The sequence below is a fragment of the Echeneis naucrates genome, chromosome 7, assembly GCF_900963305.1.
Source record: "Echeneis naucrates chromosome 7, fEcheNa1.1, whole genome shotgun sequence".
Lineage (NCBI taxonomy): Eukaryota > Metazoa > Chordata > Actinopteri > Carangiformes > Echeneidae > Echeneis > Echeneis naucrates.
The window spans coordinates 862597-886505 of NC_042517.1; the positions used below are offsets into that span (position 1 = coordinate 862597).

The following is a 23909-nucleotide window of genomic DNA, read 5'->3' on the forward strand; positions in this document are numbered from 1 at the left end:
AAAAAAAAATATATTCAAATGCAAAACTTACCCTCCAAACTTCTTTTATGGTTATTTTAATAGCTTCTCAATCTGTGAAATGGTTTGCAACAACAACAAAAGAAGCAAAGATGAGGTAAAAGTTTTAAAGAAACTCATTTATTGGTCATGATGGAGCATTCTTCCCCCCTCCTTCAATTTAGACTGAAAAACTTCAGCATTGTTTTCACTCTGAAACAAATCCTGCAGTTTTTTCTCCATGCTGTATCAGAGAAAAAAGCTCTTTAATATCTAGAAAACGGGAAAATGATCTGAGTATTTCTTCCACCTCTCGTTTTGTTTTTATTTCAGATTTTATAATGTTATTGTTTATTAAGACAGATTTTTATTGTGTTTTATATTTTTAATGCAGTTAATTCATTCAGTTTCTGCTCTGACGCTGCGGGCCGATGACGTCATTGACACGCCCTCTCCTCTGACCGGAAACACCTGGGTCCAGACGTCAGCGCCGGACAACGCCGATTTTCTCCGCGTTTTATTTTTAAATTGGAGAGAAGTGCGGCTCCTGGGCCCGACCGGCCGACAGAGGATCAGTCGAACATGGTCTGCGGCGGGTTCACCTGCTCCAAAAACGCGCTTTGCTCCCTGAATGTGGTTTATATGGTGAGTGAACAAAATGGGTCATCATGCTAACTTTCGGCTAACTAGCCTAGCCCCGTTAGCTCAAGCTAACTAGCCTAGCCCCTGCAGAGATGTTACTGATGATTTCGCCTTTTGCTTCACACGCCTCTGTTTGCTCCGGGCCGGGGGTGGCTGTTGGTACGTACCCTGCTCTGTTAATCACACTAAAAACAGCTGTCGTGTCGTGTGGTGTGTCAGCTGAGTGGGCAGTATTGTAGAAGTGGTGTAGTGCTATTAGCCCGTTAGCTAGCCCCATTGTGTTGTGCTCCCGTTAGCCGGGAGGCCGGCTGTCCTGAAATGAGCTGACATGCTTCAGCGGTTTGTCTTCAGATTCAGTCAGCTGTGTGGACTGTCTGTGTCTCCAGCTCAGTGTCAGTGCTGCACGTCTGTTAGATATCAGCTGTTCATCCATTCACCTGTAAATACGGTCAATGGTTAGTGTCTTTACTTTCTTTCTCTCCGTCTTTACAGCATTTCAGCTTAAACGAGCTGAAAATATTTACTTCACTTTTACTTAAATTGTATTTTTAAAAGTTATTTCCCAAAAATTTTAGGCACAGGAAAACCTGGCATGCCATAATGGACAGTATTTTTGTAATTAATAAAAAAAAATCCCTGTCACTACTCCAGACCTTTAAACTTAAATAGATGACGAAGTCATGACAAGAACTCGAAATAAACTGAAAATCATCTTAGTTTGAAAATCATTTGAGGTGATGTCATCTGTACTAGTAATCATTGACTGACATGTTTTAACATTTCCATTTGTATGACTATAAAATCAATACATTTCAAATGATGTTACGAATATATCTAAAAGGTCTGACTTTGTACTTAGTGAATCCTGCAGGAACCCTCTAACACTAAAGTGAGGAGCCATTCACAGTATCATCATGAATAGTTTGTGGACGAGTCTCTGTTGCTCATGTTGCTGAAGATGCGTATTCCTGACTCTGGCTGTGTATTGAAGTGTATTGTTGTCACAACAATAAGAATTAAATTGGGACAGAGCAGGTGGAGAGGCACCCTAAATACTGTCTCAATTTGTGCCTCATAAGGTATCTGATTAAACAGTAGAAGAGTTGAAGTGAAGGTATCTGCTGGTCTGGAAAAGTATTTAAATAACTTTCATTGTAAAATAACTCAAGTATATTTAAAGAGCAGTGAATTTTAGGAAGTCAAAGTAAATGCAGTTATGAAATAGTGTGCCTCTGTGGTTGCGGGCTGCCAGGACACTTTATATATCTATAAACCAAGGGAGGAACTGTGACAGTGGACTACGAGTTCCCTTGTACACACTTTTGCACTTTGGTCGTTTATGTGACAGCAACAAAAAATTGCTGTCATTTAAGCTTTTATTTACTGCTCTGTTGCATCATGGAGTTCAGGTGTTTCTGTTGCTGTCAGTCATCAGTGCTTCACGTCACGGACGTTGACCCAGCTGGTTACAGCTTGGTGTGTTGTTGTTTGAGGCTCGTCAGAGAGAGACAGTGCATTAATGTTTACCTGGTCTCAGATTAATGTAGACGTATACTTACAGGACGATATCTTAATGTCAGTAAAAAGTGTAACTTGTTTTTGTCAGACAATAATAACTTTAGAACCGCAAAGTAGATTTAAATGAAACAAAAAGGGAATGTGTCTGTTGGTGCTGTATGTGTACATTCCTGATCATATTTACAGACCGAAATATATCCAAAGTTCACCGCAGTCATATCTTAAAGATCATTAAGTACTGAGTACTGTACATAAACACCTGGCTGTTTGTGTAGTTCATTACAGGGTATCTTTAGGCCTTGAAAGGTCTTATAAATGACCACAGCAGGTATTCCTTAGTTTTACATTCATCTCTAAAAAATGTAGTTTGTTTTTACTTCTCTCACGTTCAATTTAAAAAGCTCAAATTTGTCATATTGTACCACATTTGCTTGGAAAATGACTAAGAAAATGAACTAATTCTTCAAACTGTTGCAGATTAATTTTCTTTTGGTAGATTAAGTGATTAATCAGATAATCATTGCAAGCCACAGGAAAAAAAAGCAATGATTTGTAATTGGTTAATCTGTTTATACATTTCCTGCTGTTTACCTGGGACTGGGTCACATTAGTGTAATTAATTTTGTCCTCTGGAAAGACTGATGCATTCTGCTGGAAATGTGATTACAGTAATATTCTTATACTTAAACGCTTTGGATGATATTATTGAGAAATAATTGTTAGATTTTGTTTTATTTTGTAGTCAACCCGCCTCTTTCTAAAGCAGCCACGACAAAGAAGTGTACCCAGTGTGGTGATGCTGTGGTTGGTGTGTACAGTCAGGCAGACTGTTCCTCTTTTCATAATGCAAAACATTCACTTGGCCTTACTTCTCAAATGGGAATATCTGAGTTTCCAAGTTTCTTAGAAAACTCAACATCTTTGGCTGCAGTTTGATCTTTGGGGGTCAAACAGACGAGGTCAGCAGATAAATAGTTTGTGTTTGTAGAGCAGAGGAAAACACGACAACAAACACAGTTTCTCCTTGTTTTCATGCTCCAAACCTTCAGACATTCTGTTTCTTTGCCTGTGATTGTCTAAACTCTAAGGCAGCCTGCAGACAGTTCCAACAGTTTACAGCATGAGTGTTGTTGTTGCTGACCGTGTGCTGAGCTCCATTACGTGCTGCTCAGCTGACTCTAGCTAACTAGCTTTCCCCCCACAGCTGGTCGGCCTGCTGCTGATCGGAGTAGCAGCATGGGGGAAGGGCTTCGGCCTGGTGTCAAGCATCCACATCATCGGAGGCGTCATCGCGGTGGGCTTCTTCCTGCTGCTCATCGCCATCGTAGGACTCATCGGAGCAATACACCACCACCAAGTGATGCTCTTCTTCGTATCCTTTCACTTCTTTGGGTTAATAGACAAGTTCGCAGTTGAATGAAATGGAGGTTCAGCCTGAAATTATCCGGAATCCAACAATAAACTGTCAGTTTCAATAATTTCCTCTATTGTTTTGAATGTCACCATGTTGGTGGAGTTACTGATTCAGAGTTAAAATATTAAAGTTAAACAGAGCCTTAAAGAGCTTTTGGTTGTTGTTGTTGTTTTTTTTTTTTTGGTGGGGGTAAAAAGACATTTTTCCTTTTTCACCAGTGAAATTAAACACATATAGACAGCTATCAATATCAATTTATAGTACAACACGATGAGCACGCTGCAGTTTTGCCTTTCATGCTGTTGTTTCTTTGACCTGTATCTCCCAGTACATGGTGATTCTCTTCGTTGTCTTCCTCTTCCAATTTGGAGTTTCCTGTTCCTGTTTGGCAATGAACCGCGGGCAGCAAGTGAGTGAGCTCTGCTCCTCTCCATCTCTGTCAACGTCACTCCTGGTTAAAGGTGTCTGTTTCTGGAAGTAAGTGCTTTAAAGATTCTTTTCCTGATTCTTCCCCCACTGTCTTTTCCAGGAGGCTCTTCTCAACTCTGCTTGGAACATTCTGCTTAACGACACCAAGATAGACCTGGAGAGCCAGCTGAACTGCTGCGGGCTGCTCAATGTGACCACGAAACGGACAGAGTTTGAGCAGGATGTGCAGAACTGTCCAGCTGTAAGTCTGAAATATTACTTTTTCCATCCTCACCAGGAAAGAAACATGCTGGATAATCACACAGGGCAGCCTGCTGCAGGTTCAGATTATGTGGTCTTCAACCATGTTAGGGTAACATCAAGGCTATTTCATTTTTTCACACGTGTGTTTGGTTAAATTAAATGTTTGTGTCAGAATCAGTGAGAACTAGGCCACACTCTGTAACTCTGTAAGAATAGATTGTGGAGGGCAACACTGCCCCGGCTCTCAGACACCTAACTGTAGTCCAGACTAAAGGCCTTCTCTTTTTTTGTCCTTCCCTCCAGATATGCAAAAAGGAAAGTGTGTGTTTCAGCTGTGGGGATAAGATGCTGAATCATGCAACAGAGGCTCTGAAGATCCTCGGGGGTGTTGGACTCTTCTTTAGCTTCACAGAGGTGAGCCTGACATCACTCATTAGCATAGCAGGCCCACATCCACGCCGCAATGATCACTTCCTCCACACTAACACCTGAAAACACTTTGAATCATCAAAACCAATCAGGGTTTCGCTGAAGTGTCTTTTAAGGAGGTTTTTATGTACATTTATGAATGAGCAAATTTCTTTTTCATTAAAGGTTTCAGCTGCTTTTAGAAAATCCCAGGTATATCAGGCCTTATCGGTCGCACACACTTTTAGTTCCACAAAGTGGCCGACACCAAGCTCTCCTCACAGCAGGCGTCAGACTGCGGATCCTCCTGTCACATGTTTTTCATGTAAAGTTGTTAATGATGGTGAGCGGCTGACCAGTAGGGGGCGTCCCTAACCGGCTGTCACATCATGATACGTCCGAGAATTCCTGCCGAACAACATCACAACCTCAGATCCCTGAGCAGCAGTGAACTTGTCTAACCTGTAATCCTTCACACTCACAGATCCTCGGAGTCTGGCTCGCCGTGCGCTACAGAAACCAGAAGGATCCTCGAGCAAACCCAAGTGCTTTCCTATAGTCTGTCCCACAGTCACACAGTCTCAGACACACTGGTACACACAGAATAATGCACATCTAGAGGCAGACACTCAGGCAGATGACACAGAGCCACACCAACAACCACCACAACACACACACACACACACACACACACACACACACAATGGACGAGCGCACGCTGCACCTGACAAACACTGATAAACAACACACTTCACCTGAGAAACTCCATCGTGTCACCCGTTCAGATTTCTTTTTGCCCTGAGCTGAAGATGGAAGATCTGGATACTTGTGTATGAAAGGATGATTTTTCTTACCCAGAAGTGCGACTTTTTGGTATGTGGACGCAGCCTTGATTTGAGTGCCAGAGTTTCCGCCTGCAGCCTGCTAGTTTCCCAACTACGTAACAAGCAAAGAGACATCTCTGCATGTGTCCTGCGCCTGCACAGTCCAGCGGCCTCTTCGCTTATTTCATTCCTCACACACTCAACCCAAGTGACTGTGCGGCGTCCGACAGTAAACGTATATGCACCTTGAAATTTTCCCTCCTGTCACCACTTAACGACACATTTATTCCTCCAGTCAGTGCTGTCAGTGACGTAAAAACTGTCTGTGATGAGTCTGCGAGTCGGGAGGGTTGGGCGGGCGTACGGGACCTTTTGGTGTGAAGCAGTTTGGAGAAAGTGAGTGTCGTCTTTTTTTTTTTTTTCCTGATGCTACAAATGTCAGGATTGAACAGGTTTAGGATGTAAGAATAGATTTTAGGTGACGTAGTTGTTAGTCGTTCGGGTTCAAATATTTATGAACTGTAACTGAGCCAGCTTAACTTTTAACAGTCAGAGATGTTAGGACGCCAACGGACTGCAGCCTTGATGTTTGTACATAATCTTTAAATACTGTAGTTCACAGGATTCATCCTCGGTGGGTTCGCTGCGTGTCCTACGATCCTCCGACTCGGAGGTTTGCCTGCATCGTTGAGGTCTTTAAAGGCCGCAATAATCACCCATTTCTGTATTTAACATGTTCCTTTGTGTCACACAGTGTTGTTGCTTAGAGTAGATTCTGGTAGTGAAAAAAATAAAAGTGGATTCAGGTATGTATCATTACCTCCTGTGAAACTGGAAGAAATCACAAAAGCATAAAAAATAATAATAATGATGAGTACGTGCTGTTGGGTGAATCTGGCCAAAACTGCTTATTGCAAATCCAGTTTTGTTTTTAAAGTGTTAATTGTAAAAAAAGAAAAAAGTGCTCTTGTTTGCAATTATTTTCCTCCTCTTTGAAATATTTCGAAGCAGTTAATCGTTTGTGGATTAATTTTGTTGGCATCACCGTGTCCTCTGCTGCCATCAGCTCTTTTTGTTCATCAGTGTTAAATGCTTTGTAAAGACGTGTTAAATATTTTCAGGATCTATTTAAGTTAAGGTTGATGGTGCACATTAGGTTAAAGTTATTCTATCGTTTTAATGCCTTGCTTGATGTTTGACTTCTCCTGTTGATGAATCACTGCTCAGTGATTCTCTCTACATGATGTTTCGTTTGTTTGAATTCTTTTTAACTTTAAGGACTAATGCGACCTGTAATTACATGTCTTACTTGAACCTGTTGGCTTCGCTGGTCTGGATTTCCTGCTGCTGGTTTTGGAGTTGTTGCTGATGTTAACAAGCATTTTGACAGATCTTAAACGTTAAGCATTATGCCATATATTACACCTCACTTTGAATTTGTGTGCACTAGTTATTCAAATGTAATTTTTGAGACTTAATTTTCCAAATAATAAAACCTCAAATTGGGAACTGTTTCCCTTGAGTCGTTGTTTAAGTAATTGTCTTTAAAGGATACACTTTTCGTGGTGGTGTGACTCTGTTAATGCTGAATTTCTGACATGACGCTGCCAAAATCCTTTTAAAGAGCTCTTGAGATTATTACAAAGTCTTTTCTTCACAAAGGTCTTCTCGCCTCATGCAGGTAGTTTAGTTTATTATAAACTGACTTGGAAAATCCCAGAGAAATCTTTTTTTTTTATTATTTCTTTTTTTTTTTTTTTTTTTCAGAATTGGAACAACTTAATAAAACCAATTTTAAGTGAACTCAACAAGTAGATATGAAGTTAAATTAGCTTCCAGTCGTTCTTTACTTTGCTCTTCCTGGATTGCTCACTGTGTTGTGTTGTATGCTGCTCATCCAAGTTCAGGTCATGTTCAAAGATGAAGTGATTATATCGTCATAAATATGGAATAGTGACAAATGGGAAATAAATAAATCATCTCACGTTACAGGAGAAAAGTCTCTGGCTTGTCCTCTTTGTCTGACAGTTACAGCGTTGGTGCAGCTGAAGGAAGTGAAATGTCTTCAGGTTGAACCCTGCAGGAGTCCTGCTCTCCGTCCACCACATGATGGCGGTGGAGCGTCTGCAGGGTCCAACCGTCACTGACGTTCCCGCCCGTTTTCAGGCGGGAAGTCAGAGCGCCTCCAAACATTGAGATGGCAGCTGTAAAATGAATCTGCTCAGGCAGTAAGTCTGATGCCCCGTGATATCCCTTCACTGGGGGGGGGGGCAGTCCACTCAGATGGAGATGGTCTCAATACCTTTCAACCAAGGTTATCCTAAATGAGGATTAACTGCTCCGCTGCCCTCGTCGTAATGGCCCATGGCTGAGTCCCCCCCCCATCAAGACGTGACCTAAGCTCTGCCTTTAGAAACGCCCTGCAGGTTCATTTTCCTGCGACCAGGAACATTTCGCTAAGTGAAATGTGCCTGCTCAGGGCTTTGGGTCGTCAGTGTTTCCGGCCGATGGGGCCCAGCAGCACACATCACCTCCCCCGTCCTGACAGCGTGCTCTCCTGAGGGCCCGGTGCCAGTCCCCCCCCCACATCACCCCCAGCCTGTGAAGCGTGTCCATATGCTGGGCGTATTAGCTTTGGAGAATAGCACCAACAGGGACAGCCATCTGTGCTCTTACAGATATAGAAGGATCTCTGCGAGCACACTGAGGCAGGAACTACAAACATTTGGTCCATTATATCAAACTGTCATGAATGGACTTCAGGGGGCGGATCCTATAGGCAGGACTAATTATGTTTACCTGTTCAGCATGGGGGCGTGACGAGGCAGCTCTCAGGGCGGTGGGGGCTGATGAAGTGTTTCCTATTATAGTAACATCTACAGATATTTGGCTTCGATAAAAAGCCAACTGATGCCTAAAATAACACAAACAGGAAAATATGTCAGTTCAAAGTGTTGGAGTAAAAGTTACAGTTATTGGATGTAGATTTTAAATCCTAACTTGGTTCCAAAAGTCAGTTTTGTAGTTGATAGATGAAATATTTCACTCCAGATTATTTAGTCTGATGGATAAATAAGAAATGTTATATAGATGATGGCTCTCTGACTCTCTGAAATTTGCACATTCAGACTTTAACTTTAAATCCTCTTCATGCCAAAATCTCTGCTTTTGAAATCCTCCTTTACAGCACAGAAGTTTTGCAGCAAACTGAGATTGAACATTCTCGTTAAATTCCATCTTGTTGCTTCTCCAAAGAAGTTAGCTGTAATTGTGTTAGTTTATTTCATCAGCTGACTTTGTGCCCTTCGAAAGTGTCACATCAATCATGGAAGAAGAAAACAACAACAAAGGTATGAAAGTCAAATTCTTATTTATTCTCTGGACTTTTTAGCATTTGGGGGGATTTTAATGATTAATGGAAGAAATGATTTAGTTCCACAAATCTTTGGGGAGCACTTTGATACTGAAATTTCTATCGTATTTTTTAAGGTGAAAAAGGAGGATGATATATTTCCTTTCCATCTGTAAGTGACATGGTGGCAGAATTAATTTGGTTGTGAGTTTTTAATAAAAGCCAGAATCTGCTGAGGGGGGGTTACTGTGGTCTTATTTGTGTTAGTTATGAGTCCTTAATGTGAAAAGCTTTGCTGTCCACTGAAGGATAATGTACTTTAGAAATACTCCATTAAAGTTTCAGTGCATCCTTTAATAAATAATGTTTCCACCGTTTTCACGTGTGGATTCTTGGTTCTCATGCAGAAACAGGACGTGCCATCTGTTTTTGTCCAGCTGCATCCTAAACATCAGCAGGGGGAGTTTCCTGTGACCGGATCAGGATCACTGAGGATGAACCTGTGTGTTTTTAACAGGTCTGTATCTGGATCCAGATACAGATCTTCTCACAGCTCTGCAAAGACAAACAGGAAGGTAAATCATCCTCATTGTTGAGGGAGACAAACGGATCAATAAGGCTTATCAATAATGAAACAGAGCAGAGATGCATGTTGTCGGGCCTCAGATGGAGGGCAGTGCAGGTATTATTACTGTTCTGGCCCTCAAGTGGTATTTCACTTAAATAATTTAATTTAAAAGTCACATTTTTTTAAATATCTACCTCCTTGAGGGTTAAACTCACCCAATTATCTGTTTTTTGGAGTCTGCTTAAAATATTTTTTTCATTGCAAATGTGTAAAAGTGATAATGAAAGTAAAAAAACACAACCAGTCTCCGAGACAATCTACAAAGCTGCAGAACAAGCTCTGTCATTGTTACATCATTATTATTATTGTTGAAGCTGGTCGACTTCATAGCTCTGCGGGCTTTTCTGTCAATGATGATAGGACTTCATGTTTTATAAACTGATCACAGATCAATTTTAATTCACATAATCTGTTAATTAAAAGTAGGATTTTCCACAAATTCATCTCAGTAAATATGGGATGGATAAATTGATATAGTTATAAAAGTATTAGCCTATATAATCAGTTGTTTAACTGTTAAATATTGATACCTGATTGAAACAGAGAAAAGGACAAACACAAATTTGAAATAGCTAAAGAAGGAAACAGCTAAAACTGAGAACTGATGTCTCTGAGCGGTAAAGCAGGTGAGACGTCTGCAGTTCAGCTGTATGGAAGAAGCAACAAAACCCATTTCTGTATAACATACAGCTTAAAACATATTTAGAGCTCAGCGGGAGGCGTCAGCAGTGATACTTGATCTCATCCGACAGGCCTGTGTGGGAGCAAAGCTGGAGGTGACGTGGAAAAGGAAGAAGTCGTCTCGTTCTGCAGGAGGAGAGAGGAACACAAAGACAGGAGGAGGTGAGACATTCAGGTTTACAGTACATTAAACACAAATAGGAGTTCCTGCTGAGCACACATAAAATCTGCAGCTTATAAATTTAAAGGGAGAGAAAAAGTCCTCTGGATCCTGAGCTCCATTATCAGAGTTTTATTTTCCTAAATGAACACCTCATTAGCATTCCCACCGCCCCTCCCCCAACACCCAAACCTCCGTCGTCATCTGTAATGCTCATTAACACAACACTTCATTCCTCAAGTCTTTTTATTGTGCCAGTTTGTGACAGAACAGAACAGACGGCTCTGCTGTCACATCAGGAAAATGTGAGCCCAGTTTGGTCCGTGTGAGTGAACGCCACTCAGAGCCGAAGTGTGGGACTTCAAATAAATCCATCTCTGTGACGAGCAGCGTGAGAGAGCTCGAGCAGGATCAGTGTGACGGGATTTTGTAAACAACGAGGCAGCTTCTTCTCTGTCAGGCTCAGATTAAAGTGACCTCCTGACCTCCTCCCTGATAAACGGCACCGGGACGCTCCCCTCCTCTGGTGTTGGACCTGCTGATGGTTCTGCAGCATGAGCTGGACGTTTACAGCTGAATTTTTTTTAGCTGTGTTTGTTGTCATCAGTTGCAGGCCGCCTCGTCGGTGACTGACAGATTCACCCCATCTGTATTTCACTCTGGATCTCTGCTGACACAGTAAAACCAGATCAAAGTCTAACATAAGAGAGCTGAAGCCGCTCAGTGAAAGTTCGATGGATTTTATTTCTTTCAGTTTATGTTTTAATATTTACGGTCGGATATGAAAAGCCTCGGTCTTCTGTCTGGGAGCTTCAGGGTTCTGTGCTGAATCCTTTTCAGGGTCTCACTCTTTAGATTTGGTTCCTGACTGTCTCCCATTCCGGGCCCCCAGTGTTCCCATCATCAGGGGCCGGTGCTGCCGGTGCTGGTGTGACGGCGGGGCCAGCACTGGCCTCGTCCTACCTGGGAATCAAACCCCCAATTTCCTGTTAGTGGTACAAAATAAACCAACCTCCATGTGATCACTGATTTAAAGTAAAGCTCTTCATAACGTGGAGAGAGTTGTGCTTCATTATTAATACAGATCCAGCTGAATTTTAATCACACATTACATTTAAAGTCTTAATCTAACTGAGACTATAAAAATCATTTGAATTGGAGAATGAAACGGCGTGAAAGGAAATATTCAGGTGAGGCCTCGGAGCTGTTGGGTCCTTCAGTAGATAGACTGTTTTAATCCAGCAGCTCTTTATCTGAAATCTGTCCACCTTTCTGTGCAGATCGCCGAGTTAGTGGCCCGCCGTGATTTAATGAATGAAACTAATAGTGGAAACATTACATTTAAGCGTTTAATGTGGATGTGACACACAACGTTCAAAGCTAACTGTGTGCAGCCAGACGTCCTGCTGGGGTGTCAGGGAGCTCCTGACCCGGGGCAAAAACACCCGAGACCAACGAGAAACTCCAGACTGAGATCATAAACTATAAACAGAAAAGACAGAAAGCAATTGGTGAGATGGAAGGCCATCTTCCCATTAACTTCAATACAATCTGACCTGTTTTGATGGCGGGTGTCCAAATCTGACCCCAAAACGCTGCCGGTGGTTTTAGACATGTTCTGCTTTAAGGACAACATTTCATTTCCAACAATACTACTTCTCCTTTTTTGTTTGTTGCTGACATGTTTGTATTTTGAATTTTTGGACTTTCAGTTAATTGATGGAAGACGTCTCTCTTTCTGGCTGTTTGATATTCAGCTCATTGTGATCAGCTGATGAGTGAACTGACAGATTTATTCATCCAACGTACAGATACAGTTAGAAATGGCCGGACTGTCCAGCATCAGTCAATGTAAGATCAATACAAATATATAAAAATAAAAATAAAAGACTTCTGGTTGAATAGTTCAGTCACTTCAGACCATCAGTCCGTGACGAAGATGAAATATGTAAAATACACTGAAACATTTGTCATAAAGCTCTTTTACACACAAACACAGCAGAACCAGAACCAGAACCTGCTGTGTTTGGACACTTTGATAGAAAACAGACTGTGTGTTGTGTTTAGATTGCCAATGTGTGCGTTTGTCTATTCCTCCTACCAAAAAGATTGTAAAGTTCTCTCATCAAATGTGTGTTGGAATCAGGGAAGTGGAAAGAGGAATATTTCAGTCCAGCAGATTCAGACAGAATTTAATCTGAAGTTTATTGATTTATTGATTTATTCAGTTAAATTTTAATCCGGCAAGAAAGTTTGATGAGTGTGACGTCACGTGACGTTGAAATGACGTCATGTTCATCGTGTTTCTGATGTCACTGTCATAAAAAAAACAACAACTTTTAACTGAATTTCACTGATTTGAAATCATGAAATCTGACTTTTCTACGTGATTGTTCCGGAGCCCGTTCCAGACAAAGAGACCGGTTCGTACTTGGCGGGCTCCACGTGCATGTGGCCGCAGCCGTCACGTGACCGGTGGGGGTGGGGGGTGATCAGCACCCTGGACAGCGCCTGGTCCGAGATGAGAGCCGGAGCTCGGTGTCGGCCCGGCGGCCCGGAGGAGCGTCACCGGCCGGGGGAGGACGGCTGACTGCCGACTGATCTCATAGGCTGAGTTTCCATTTTCCTCTTCTTCTCCTTCTCCTTCTTCTTCTTCTTCTCCGGAAGTAGCTGCTGCGTTGGTTCAATCTCCAAGCCGACCATTTCGAGGAGGAGAATCAGCATCACCACATCTATCTGAGCCAATAATCGATGCCATTACTGCTGTGTAATTGCTCCCGGATGCGAAGACATCTTCAAGGCATCATTAGAAAAATCGCAGGGCTCCGTTATTACCCCTCCTCTGTGACATTTTCTGCCCCTGTTGTTGTTTCTTCCTTTTTCTCCGGACTGTGGGCTGTTGTTGTGTTGCCATGTTTTCCTCCGTAGACTCCTGAAGGGAGGAGAAAACATGCAGATGAAGAGGATTGTGATCCGGATCTCGACGGGCTGGATCGTCCCGGTGGACCCGGATTGTCGGCGGACCAAGCAGAGGTTTTTCAGAGAGGAGATGAAATAGAGGAAGGGCAGAAAAACTACAGATACAGATTTTTTTGGATTATGATTCTTGAGCAGAGTCCCAGATGTGACTGTGTGGATGGCATGTCGTTGTCTTTTCCATCCCATCCTCTGGTTCCCGGCTCTTCTCCTCCACCCGTCCGCTCTCTCTCTGTCTTCTGCTTCGGGTAGCAGAAACATGTAGGCTCTTTCTTTCTCTTCTTCTCTCTTAGCTGCTGAGGAGGACATCAGATTGTGCTGTTTGTGGAGGAGAGCTGGGCAGAGATGGAAGATGCTTCTGTAAGACGAATGAATATTGAAAGAGTGTGTCCTCCAGCTGAAAAGGGAAAATCTGTCATCCGCATTGGCTGAGCCTCGTTTCTCACACAGCAGGTGTGTGAATATTAAACCCATCATCATATTATTAATGATAACGATAACAATAGAGCTGGAGGAGACCTGAGTGAGTTATTCCGGTCTGGCGGATTCTGTATGTGTCCAAACATGTTCAAGTATCGGATCCGCATGTTTTTCAATGAACTGAAGGTTCTGGTGTTTATGCGATCCGATTCGAGACAGTCCGGCTCAGACTCAGACAGACGGCCCGGCAGCATGCGGGGTCTGGGGATGGGCGGCTGCGGCTGGCCGCCCTTCGTCGACTGCCATTCCCGGGATGATGAGGAGGAATACTACGGCAGCGACCCGAGGCCCCGGAGCCTGGCGTTCGAGGACAAGGAGCCGAAGCTGCAGGTGGGCCTGGACGCCGTGTCCCTGGCCAGCACCGCCAGCAGCCTGCGGACCCCCCAGTGCCGGATCTGCTTCCAAGGCCCAGAGCAGGTACAGGCATTCTGTGTGCTGCTGCCCCCCCCAGCCCCCCAGCAGCATCATGGGAAGTTTGTTTTTCAGGTTCTTTATTCTGATCTGTCACAAAGAGTGTGAACCTGATCAGACTGAGGTTTGTGACCATCCTTTAAATCAGCAGTCAGATTTATTTGTACAGCAGCTGTTCTGTTTCCACAAGTTATCTGTTCCACACAGCTGAGAACCGGCCAGCATGGCGACAAAGAGAGTGAAGCAATGAGGTCTGACCGAATACCCCCCAGGAAAAATAAAATACCCCCCAGGAAAAAATAAAATACCCCCCAGGAAAAAAAGAAAAAACACCCCAGGAAAAAAAGAAAAAATACCCCCCAGGAAAAAATAAAATACCCCCCAGGAAAAAAATAAAATACCCCCCAGGAAAAAAAGAAAAAATACCCCCCAGGAAAAAATAAAATACCCCCCAGGAAAAAAAGAAAAAATACCCCCCAGGAAAAAAAGAAAAAACACCCCCCAGGAAAAAAAAAATACCCCCCAGGAAAAAAAAATAAAATACCCCCAGGAAAAAAAGAAAAAATACCCCCCAGGAAAAAAAGAAAAAATATCCCCCAGGAAAAATAAAATACCCCCCAGGAAAAAAAGAAAAAATACCCCCCAGGAAAAAAAAAAAACCCCCCAGGAAAAAATAAAATACCCCCCAGGAAAAAAAGAAAAAATATCCCCCAGGAAAAAAAATAAAATACCCCCCAGGAAAAAAAAGAAAAAATATCCCCCAGGAAAAAAAAAAATACCCCCCAGGAAAAAATAAAATACCCCCCAGGAAAAAAAGAAAAAACACCCCCCAGAAAAAAGAAAAAAAAACCCCCAGGAAAAACAGAAAAAATACCCCCCCAGGAAAAAAAAATACCCCCCAGGAAAAAAAGAAAAAATACCCCAGCAAAAAAAAAACTAAAGACCCCCCCCCAAAAAAAAAAAAAAAAAAAAACTAAAGACCCCCCACCAAAAAAAAAACCAACCAAATACCCCCTCCACCCCTCCGTGGCCATATTGGTCAGAAAACAGATCGACTGATCTTTGAATGATCGACAAGTTCAAGACATTTCTGTTCCCTGTCTGTCTGTCTGTCTGTCTGTCTGTCTGTCTGTCTGTCCCCCTGCCCCCCTCCCCCCTCCCTCTCCCTCTCTCTCCTCTCTCTCTCTCCCCCTCTCCCTCTCTCCCCCCTCCCCCCTCTCTCTCCCTCTCTCTCTCCCCCTCTCTCTCCCTCCCTCCCTCTCCCCCCCTCTCTTCCCCTCTCTCTCCCTCTCCCCCCTCTCTCCCTCTCTCTCTCTCCCTCTCTCTCCCCCCCTCTCCCCCTCCCTCTCTCTCCCTCCCTCTCTCTCTCTCCCCCCCCCCCTCCCCCCTCTCTCCCTCTCTCTCCCTCTCTCTCCCTCTCTTTCCCTCTCCCTCCCTCTCTCCCTCCCTCTCCCTCCCTCTCTCTCCCTCTCCCCCCTCTCCCCCCTCTCTCCCCCTCTCTCCCTCTCTCTCCCTCTCTCTCCCCCCCTCTCCCTCTCTCCCTCCCTCTCCCTCTCCCTCTCTCCCTCTCCTCTCTCCCCCCCTCTCTCCCCTCTCTCCCTCCCTCTCTCTCTCTCCCCCTCTCCCTCTCCCCCCCCTCTCTTCCCCTCTCTCTCCCTCTCCCCCCTCTCTCCCTCTCTCTCTCTCCCTCTCCCCCCCCCCCCTCTCCCCCCCTGTCCCCCTCCCTCTCTCTCCCTCCCTCTCTCTCTTTCTCTCCCCCCCCTCCCCCCTCTCTCCCTCTCTCTCCCTCTCTCTCCCTCTCCTCCCTCCTCTCCCTCCCTCTCTCTCTCTCTCTCCCTTCCTCTCTCTCCCTCTCCCCCCTCTCCCCCCTCTCTCCCCCTCTCTCCCTCTCTCTCCCTCTCTCTCCCCCCCTCTCCCTCTCTCCCTCCCTCTCCCTCTCCCTCTCTCCCTCTCCTCTCTCCCCCCCTCTCTCCCCTCTCTCCCTCCCTCTCCCTCTCTCCCCCTCTCTCCCTCTCCCTCTCTCCCCCTCTCTCTCTCTCCCTCTCTCCCTCCCTCTCCCCCCTCCCTCTCTCTCTCTCCCTCTCTCCCTCTCCATCTCTCCCCCTCTCTCTCTCTCCCTCTCTCCCTCCCTCTCTCCCTCCCTCTCCCCCCTCCCTCTCTCTCTCTCCCTCCCTCTCCCTCTCCCTCTCTCCCTCTCCTCTCTCCCCCCCTCTCTCCCCTCTCTCCCTCCCTCTCCCTCTCTCCCCCTCTCTCCCTCTCCCTCTCTCTCCCTCTCTCCCCTCCCTCTCTCTCCCCTCCCTCTCTCCCCCCTCTCTCCCTCTCCCCCCTCTCCCTCCCTCTCTCTCCCCCCCCTCTCTCTCTCTCCCTCTCTCTCCCTCTCTCTCTCTCCCTCCCCCCCCCCCCCCCCCCCTCCCCCCCTCTCTCCCTCCCCCCCCCCCCCCTCCCCCAAACAGAACAGTCAGTAGTTGCTCTCCTCTCTGGTCTGTGGCCAACTGTGTGTCTGACCAGATGTGCAGAAACGTGTGCCGCCTGGCTCAGCAGGTAGTCGTGAAGCCTGAAGGATAATTAGAAACCCTGTAAATCCTGTTGGAGCACAGATGGATATTACCATTTAGTCACTGAGATAGGCGTGCAGTGTTATTACAGCCCATGTGCTAATTTATGACATCTGGGCCGTAGTAAACTGTGTTTTGGATGAGGACGGGGATGGACCCCCCCGTTGATGTCCTGTCGTGGTGATAGGTTGGTGTTTTGGGCTCTCCGGCAAGGTGACTCATCGTGCAACACAACAATAACAACATGGCTCCTTCAGCTCCTCCCCCCTTAAACACCCCTCAGGTGCAGGGTGGGAGGCACACATGCCATTTTATTGTTATTTCATTATTCAAGCGGGTCACAACAGGGGCCAGGATCACGTCGCTGTCAGCGGGCCAATTACCCGCAGACATAATCACCTCCCTCCGCAGGCTGAAGCGGCTGTCAAAGGTGGCGGATCTTTCCTTTTTTTGTCAGGTCAACAGGAGGCCTTTACACCAAACACAGAAAGACGGCGTCCTGTTTGGTTTCTGCCAGTTTAATCAGAGAAGCTTCGTTTGGACATAAACTCGTTTATCAGTCGTTATTTAAATGACTGGCTCACGAAGGAAGGAGGACTTAATACGGAGTAAAGATCGTGTTAACTTGACTTCACAGCAGATGTTTGATATTTTCTGCAGCATCAAGCTTACAAGGTAAAACAAAACGTTCCTGAAGATGAAGTCACTCTTTGAGGTGGAATATCGAGGATGATCGATTATTGTGCATCAGACAGCCTGAAGCTGAGACACTGAAGATGCTCTAATGGTTTTAATTGGATGGAGAGAAATTCATCAGAAACATTTTGGCTCCAGATGAGACATCAGCTCAGATTTTCAGCTTGAACAGCCTCAGCTGTTCTTTTTATTTTGTTCCAGCTGATCGTGACATTCACATTTTCATCTCAGCCCCAAAATGTTTCCTCGCAGCGAACGCACCTCAGCGGAGGCCTGACATTTCAGAAATGTTTGCTTTCACGTTGTTTTTATTTAGTTCCTCATCTACTGCTGACCTTCTCTGCGTTTTCTCTATAATGTCAGCAGACAAGTTATTCTAAAGTTTACGAGGAGCATGTGGCTCATCTGCCGAGGCCAATCTTGAAGTGTTTTATTATGAGCAGGAAGGTCAGCGGAGCCAGATGGGGGACGAAGTGAGGATGGACAGTAAAGAAGGAGAGGCATTATTTGAGTCAGCGCAGTTCTGTGGTGCATAAACACTCTGTTGTGTTGTGTTGTGTTGTGTTGTGTGCTGATTACACAACAGCTTCTCTGGCAAGTTACTGCGAACGTCTTCTGAGTCACATTGAGATTTTTGGGCGCTGATGGAAATTAACTGGAAAAGCAAACAGATCATCATCAGATTTTTATCTGCACGTTAATAAACTTCATTTACTTTATTTCTGCAGCCTCAACCTGGTGGTTTGACATCAAACACTCAGATTTAATATCACATATATTTTATATGATACTTCCTGTGCTCAGATATTTAGGCAGGCCCAATAGGAAGATCACTTACTCTTTTCAGTACCTTTGATATGCATCACCTCCAGTTCTTCATGTTTGACCTCTTCAGTTTTGGTTTCCACAGTTTTCCTCTGAGTGCTCCACGAGGCAATTGAATCCTCAAATATTCCAGACTGAATGGAGATTGTTGGAAATCTGCAGCTCTTTGGTCAAGCCATCCTCCATCTTGCGGTCTGAAGATCTTCACTGTCTGTGTTTTACTGTTGACACTTCTCATGAAAAGGTTTCACCAAATAGCTTGAATCGGTTTTTATGTGGGAAGTCATTAACACAGAAAACCACTGGCTCCGTATTATTCCATCTGTATGGCTGAAGCAGAAATTATTTCCCATCAGCAGTACAGCCGATAATTATTTCTTCAGTAATAAGTAGAAAAATAGTGGAAATTGCCCGTCATTATTTCCTGACACCAGCGTTAACATGCTGCTGCTTCATTTTCTCTGGCAGGCTGTCAAATATCACAGAAAAACCAGGAAACTGGCAAATATGATGGTACTCGCTAATTTTTGGCAGTTTTGATTTCTGCTCGTTGGGAAAAGTTGGATCTGGAGGTCAGTGGAGTTCTTTAGGGGGCAACATTTGATTTACTAACAACTTCCAGCCTTGTGTTCGTCTTAAAGAGGAGTAGGAGTTTCAGTTGGACGTGTTCGAAAACAAAAAAGCGTGTTGGAAATTCATCTGATGAGGTCTGAGATGGAAACGCTGTTATTCCATACCTGGATAAAACAGCAGTCTCGTGGTTTCGTGGTTTGAAGCCTCTTGAAGCAAAATTTTTTACGTCAGTGCTTTTATTTAGAGGCAGAAAATTTAATGTGCAAGTTAGAGTCACTGCTTTTGCCTGAAGGCAACACGCACACAAACACAATGAGACACAAAAGGTCACATTTGGGACCAACAAGGAGTAAAAAAAAAAACAAAACAAGACAACACGTGGAGACGTTTGTTTAAATGGAATTATCGATTAGAAACCAGGAGAAGGAGGATCTGACCTGATTGGTTGGTACAGTCTGTCAGTCATGCAGTGGCCCGCCCACTAACCCCTCCCCTCCTTTCTGATCAGGAAAACGTTTACTGAGGAGGAGGGACGTTTTCCCATAGACTTCAACGTCCTATTTAAGGCGTCGCCCCTGACTGTAGCTGCAATGTTTTTTCAGGCAGTTCAGTCCAGTTTTTGTTTTTGTAAATCCTGAACATGCGCTCTGTTTGCTGCAGGGGGCGTTATTCTGAGGAAGGATGAGTTTAACTGTCGGGCCTCGGCAGCTCTCCTCTCCTTCATCCTGCTGCCCTTGAAGCTTCACCGCTTCCTGCTGCTGTAGCTGAGTGCTAACATGCCCCTTCGCCAACTGGGCCTCGCCTCACGCTGTGCCCATTCATCGATTCACTAACAGCTCACCCTAACCCTCCCTGAAGCCATCAGCTGTTTGAGGATTAAATCAGAGGTCTGCTGAAAACTGTGGATTCAGACTTTGAGCTGTCTGATGTTGAACGGAGGTGACGGCCTGAATGTCGCCGACACGCCGTCAGATTGGCCCAAAAGCTGCTTTCACGTGTTTCTGAACTGAAAATGTTTTTGTTGGTCTGATTTTTTTCTGATGTTCATCATCATCACCGTCATACAACATTGTGTGTGAAGTGGTGACTGATAGCTTTTATTAGCTGCTCTTTTCTTTTAGCGCATTAAAATCCTGACTGATCAGAATATAAACAGAAAACTTTCATTGAATTCTAATGTGCATCCACGTTCAACCTCTTTAGTTAATAACTGAAGGAAAAGTTTAGCATTAGCATTTAGCATTAGTCACACCTCAGATGTTTCTTTATGAGTTCAGCAGTTTTCAGCTGATGTCTTTCTGTGACTCAACCCTGGTTCAGGACTCACCTGTCTGTTGTTCCTGTGCGTCCTGCAGGGGGAGCTGCTGAGTCCGTGTCGCTGCGACGGCTCTGTGCGCTGCACCCATCAGCCGTGCCTCATCCGCTGGATCAGCGAGCGGGGCTCCTGGAGCTGCGAGCTCTGCTACTTCAAGTACCAGGTCCTGGCCATCAGCACCAAGAACCCCCTGCAGGTAACCTGAAGGGACACCGTCCTATTGGTCAGGGTCACGAGGGCCAGGAGCCAATCACAGGTGGCGTTGGGTGAGGGCGGGGCCACAGAGCTGACATATAGAGACAAACAGAGAGACAGTCTGATGGCCTGCAGGAGGACGCTGGAGCTGAGGACTGGGAATCAAACCCATAACATTGTTGCTGTGAGGCTACAGCGCTAACCAATCAGGACAGAGAACAGAGCAGCTCAGCATCAGCTTTTTTATAAAACCAAGATGGCTGACATGAAGATTCAAAATGGCATCTCCCCAACCTGCTGATGATGTCATGTTGTGTTGACACTGAAGCTTTGTTGTTTATTAAGTTGGATAAAAAGGTGAAAAGGATTCAGTCTAAATTTAGGATAAAAGGAGGAACAATCAATGAAAACAAACATATCAACAATTCATAAATAATGGAGCAACAAAATCAGTTAAAACAGGTCCAAACAGACACTGAAGGGTTTGAGATTATGAATTTAAAATGACCGGATGAATTTTTAAAGAGCTCGTAGTGAGGTGGATGCAGCCAAAAGCACATCTTCCAAACTCAGCGTGAAGCTGTGAACTGAGCCAACATGGAGGCAAAGCAGACAGGGAGGGGGTTTGGGTTTGGGTTTGGGTTTGGGTTCTCCTGATCTGGTCCACACTCTGCTGTCCTTGGCAGTGGCAGGCCATCTCCCTGACGGTGATCGAGAAGGTGCAGATCGCCGCCATCATCCTGGGCTCCCTGTTCCTCATCGCCAGCATCTCCTGGCTCATCTGGTCCTCCCTCAGCCCGTCGGCCAAGTGGCAGCGTCAGGACCTGCTCTTCCAGATCTGCTACGGCATGTACGGCTTCATGGACATCGTCTGCATAGGTAACGCAGCCGATTCACAGACACATTGTGCAACAAGAGGAGCGGAACGACAACAGAATTATTAGTAATCGTTGGTTTCCATTATGCAAACTAACACAAACGATGCATTCGCTTCACATTCTGCTGTTTGTTGAGGTCGTCACAAAATTACCAAACTAGATAAGCAGATGGTGCATAGGTAGAAGGAGAGCCGGCCGCATGTTGATGAAATCTCACATTTTTGTGGAAACAACCTGGTCGGCTGTCTCTGTAAGACAACACTGAGAGCAGATGGCGTCAGATATCTGCACTCCGTTACTGCCAACTGTCTGTTCTCCCCCACAGATGGAAAATTCCTACCTATGATGCTGATTGCATCTCGTGGGCCCTTTAAGATAACATTTGATGTAAAGCAGCAGGAAGTCTGCGTCTTTCACGTCTGTCCTTCAGCCTCTCTGTTTTTTCTCCCAGGCCTCATCATCCACGAGGGATCCTCGGTGTATCGGATCTTCAAACGATGGCAGGCCGTCAATCAGCAGTGGAAAGTACTGAACTATGAGAAGTCCAAGGACTTGGGCGACCCGGTGAGTTCGAGCAGTAAGACGGGGGCTCGCGGCTCCCGCTCCAACCCTCAAGGTCTGGCCAGCAGCGGCGGCGGGCGACAGAGCCGCAGGTTAAGAACTATTCTGAACCACCACTGTGGCTACACCATCTTACACATCCTGAGCCAGCTGAGGCCCAACGACCCGCGGATCAGCGCCGCCGCCAACCGAGAGGTGGTGATGAGGGTCACCACCGTATGAGGGCGCGCGGCGGGCTGCAGATGTAAATGAACGAAGGGACTCGTGGACCTAATCTGAAAGAATAAAGACCAATGTAGGCGGCAGCGACGCCCGGAGCATCAACGCACAACACACCGGAGGATTTCTCCTCGTGTTTCGTACTACAAAAGGAAGCCAGATGCTCCTTTTCAATAATTTAAGAACTGATTTGAAAATAAGGACGAAAAAGACATCAAATACAGAATCTGACGTGGGAAGTGGGGGGGCGGGGGGGTTGAAACAGGCTTTGTAACCTTATCCAAGAAGATGAGACAATTTTTCCAGTTCAACTTCAGGATGCAGAGACATTTAAATTTTTTGGTTTTTGATCCTCTCGGTTTGATTTGTATCTTCTGTTTTTGGGTCCGTTTTTTACTCACCTTGATTTCGTACGGATGTTTGATTTTAGAGGAAATCATGTGACTCCACACACGCCGAGCATTTCCAGACAGCTATGTGTAACGATTACGTAAAATTTCTACACAAAAACAAATGCTGGTAAATAGACCGAAAACTGAAACAAACAGACAGAGGAGACAACAGAACAATAAGTCATTACAAGTAAAAAAAAAAGGTAAAAAAAATAAAGAAGTAAAAAAGGAAGAGAAATCAGTAAGATTTCAGTGACACTTAACCTTTCTGCAATAAAGATGCGTATGTACATTTCACAGGGAATTTTGCATGGGTATATAATTTTATTCTTCATCACATAACATAAGCACATGACAAATTTGCTCTACTTCAAATGGTGCTTGCCAAAATAAACACTTTAAAAACATCTGCTTTTGTTGCACCAACTTTTTGTCAACGTGACAAACGGCAGTGTGTTCCAGCTCTTTCAGCTGTGTGCTGATTCAGATTTGATAAAAACTGAACTATTGGATTAAAACCGGAGATCAGACGGTCTCTTACTAATCAGTCTCACTCTGCCTTTTCTTTATCTCGCCTGCAGTTTGACGCATGTGAGGACTGAGTGTGTCCGTTTCCTGTGAAAATGTAGTGAGGTGATGATGTGTTGGGGAAATAAAGTGGCTCATTCTTTATTTACATTATTCATTTATTGTTTATGAACTTACACTTTGGTTAAACCAAAGGGGGGCAAATTGATCAGTCAGTAAGATGATGGACGGTTTGGATCTTCAGTTCAGTCTGAAGTCGCCTGTCTGTGCTTTGAACTAAATGTTCGGTTTGTAAATTTGGGGGAACTCATTTCTCACAGACTTCATAACAACATTCAATGAGGAAACATTCAACAGATAAACCGAGTCATTTTTGCACCTCGTGTTGCGTCGTTTTAGATTCTTCGACTCAAAAGAGAAAATCTTCATTCTAAATCCACTGAATGTCTGAAATAATTCATAACAAGAAGATCTCGATAAATTTCGAGTCGAGCTCTGCAGATTTCTGACTTCCTGAAACACAATGAAGCTTTTAATAACTTCAGTGATGCAGAGAATTCGTTTATCCTTCATTATTATCTATATCTAAGAATTGGCCTCAAACAGATAAAACAAATGTGAGAAGTGTTGTTTGCTGACCATTATTTACCATATTGGTGTGTTAGCATGCTAACGTTAGCTATTCCACACCGATTGGAAAGTCCAGCTGAGACCAACAGTTTTTCTGATGATACACCAAATATTGAGTTTGAGTCATGTTCTGATTCCTCCTCTGGGTACCATGAATATCAGTCACACGGAGACATCAGAGAAGAAACCAACCTTGTGCCAAAGTTGTGAGTCTGATTTTTCATCTGAGGACCTGGAATGTGTGTGTCAGTGTGTGACGTATTTGTTGAGTTGAAAACGGTGAAATGTTCAGTAGGATTCATCCTCTGGAGACCGTGAATGGACCGACAGGCTGCAGTAACAGATGTTTTTCACCTGACAGGGTGAAGGTGTGAATCAT

The 23909-nt window shown here is 44.6% G+C and overlaps 2 protein-coding genes across 3 annotated transcripts; both read left to right on the top strand.

Annotated features, from left to right (window-relative positions):
• The first annotated feature begins 467 nt into the window (after positions 1 to 467).
• Positions 468 to 7463, top strand: tspan31 (tetraspanin 31). Of its 2 annotated transcripts, XM_029506468.1 has the most exons (6): positions 468 to 642; positions 3362 to 3529; positions 3900 to 3980; positions 4101 to 4241; positions 4547 to 4657; positions 5136 to 7462. In XM_029506468.1, exons 1-6 carry the CDS (start codon positions 580 to 582, stop codon positions 5208 to 5210), a joined length of 639 nt encoding a protein of 212 aa, XP_029362328.1. In that variant the 5' UTR covers positions 468 to 579; the 3' UTR covers positions 5211 to 7462. The 2 variants fall into 2 exon arrangements, with proteins under 2 accessions (XP_029362328.1, XP_029362329.1); XM_029506469.1 differs by lacking the exons at positions 3362 to 3529; positions 3900 to 3980 and having other exon boundaries at positions 5136 to 7463.
• A 6373-nt stretch (positions 7464 to 13836) lies between these two features.
• On the top strand, positions 13837 to 22718 carry marchf9 (membrane-associated ring finger (C3HC4) 9). Its single transcript, XM_029507027.1, has 4 exons — positions 13837 to 14169; positions 20168 to 20323; positions 21009 to 21201; positions 21652 to 22718. Exons 1-4 carry the CDS (start codon positions 13837 to 13839, stop codon positions 21981 to 21983), a joined length of 1014 nt encoding a protein of 337 aa, XP_029362887.1. The 3' UTR covers positions 21984 to 22718.
• Positions 22719 to 23909: the final 1191 nt, after the last annotated feature.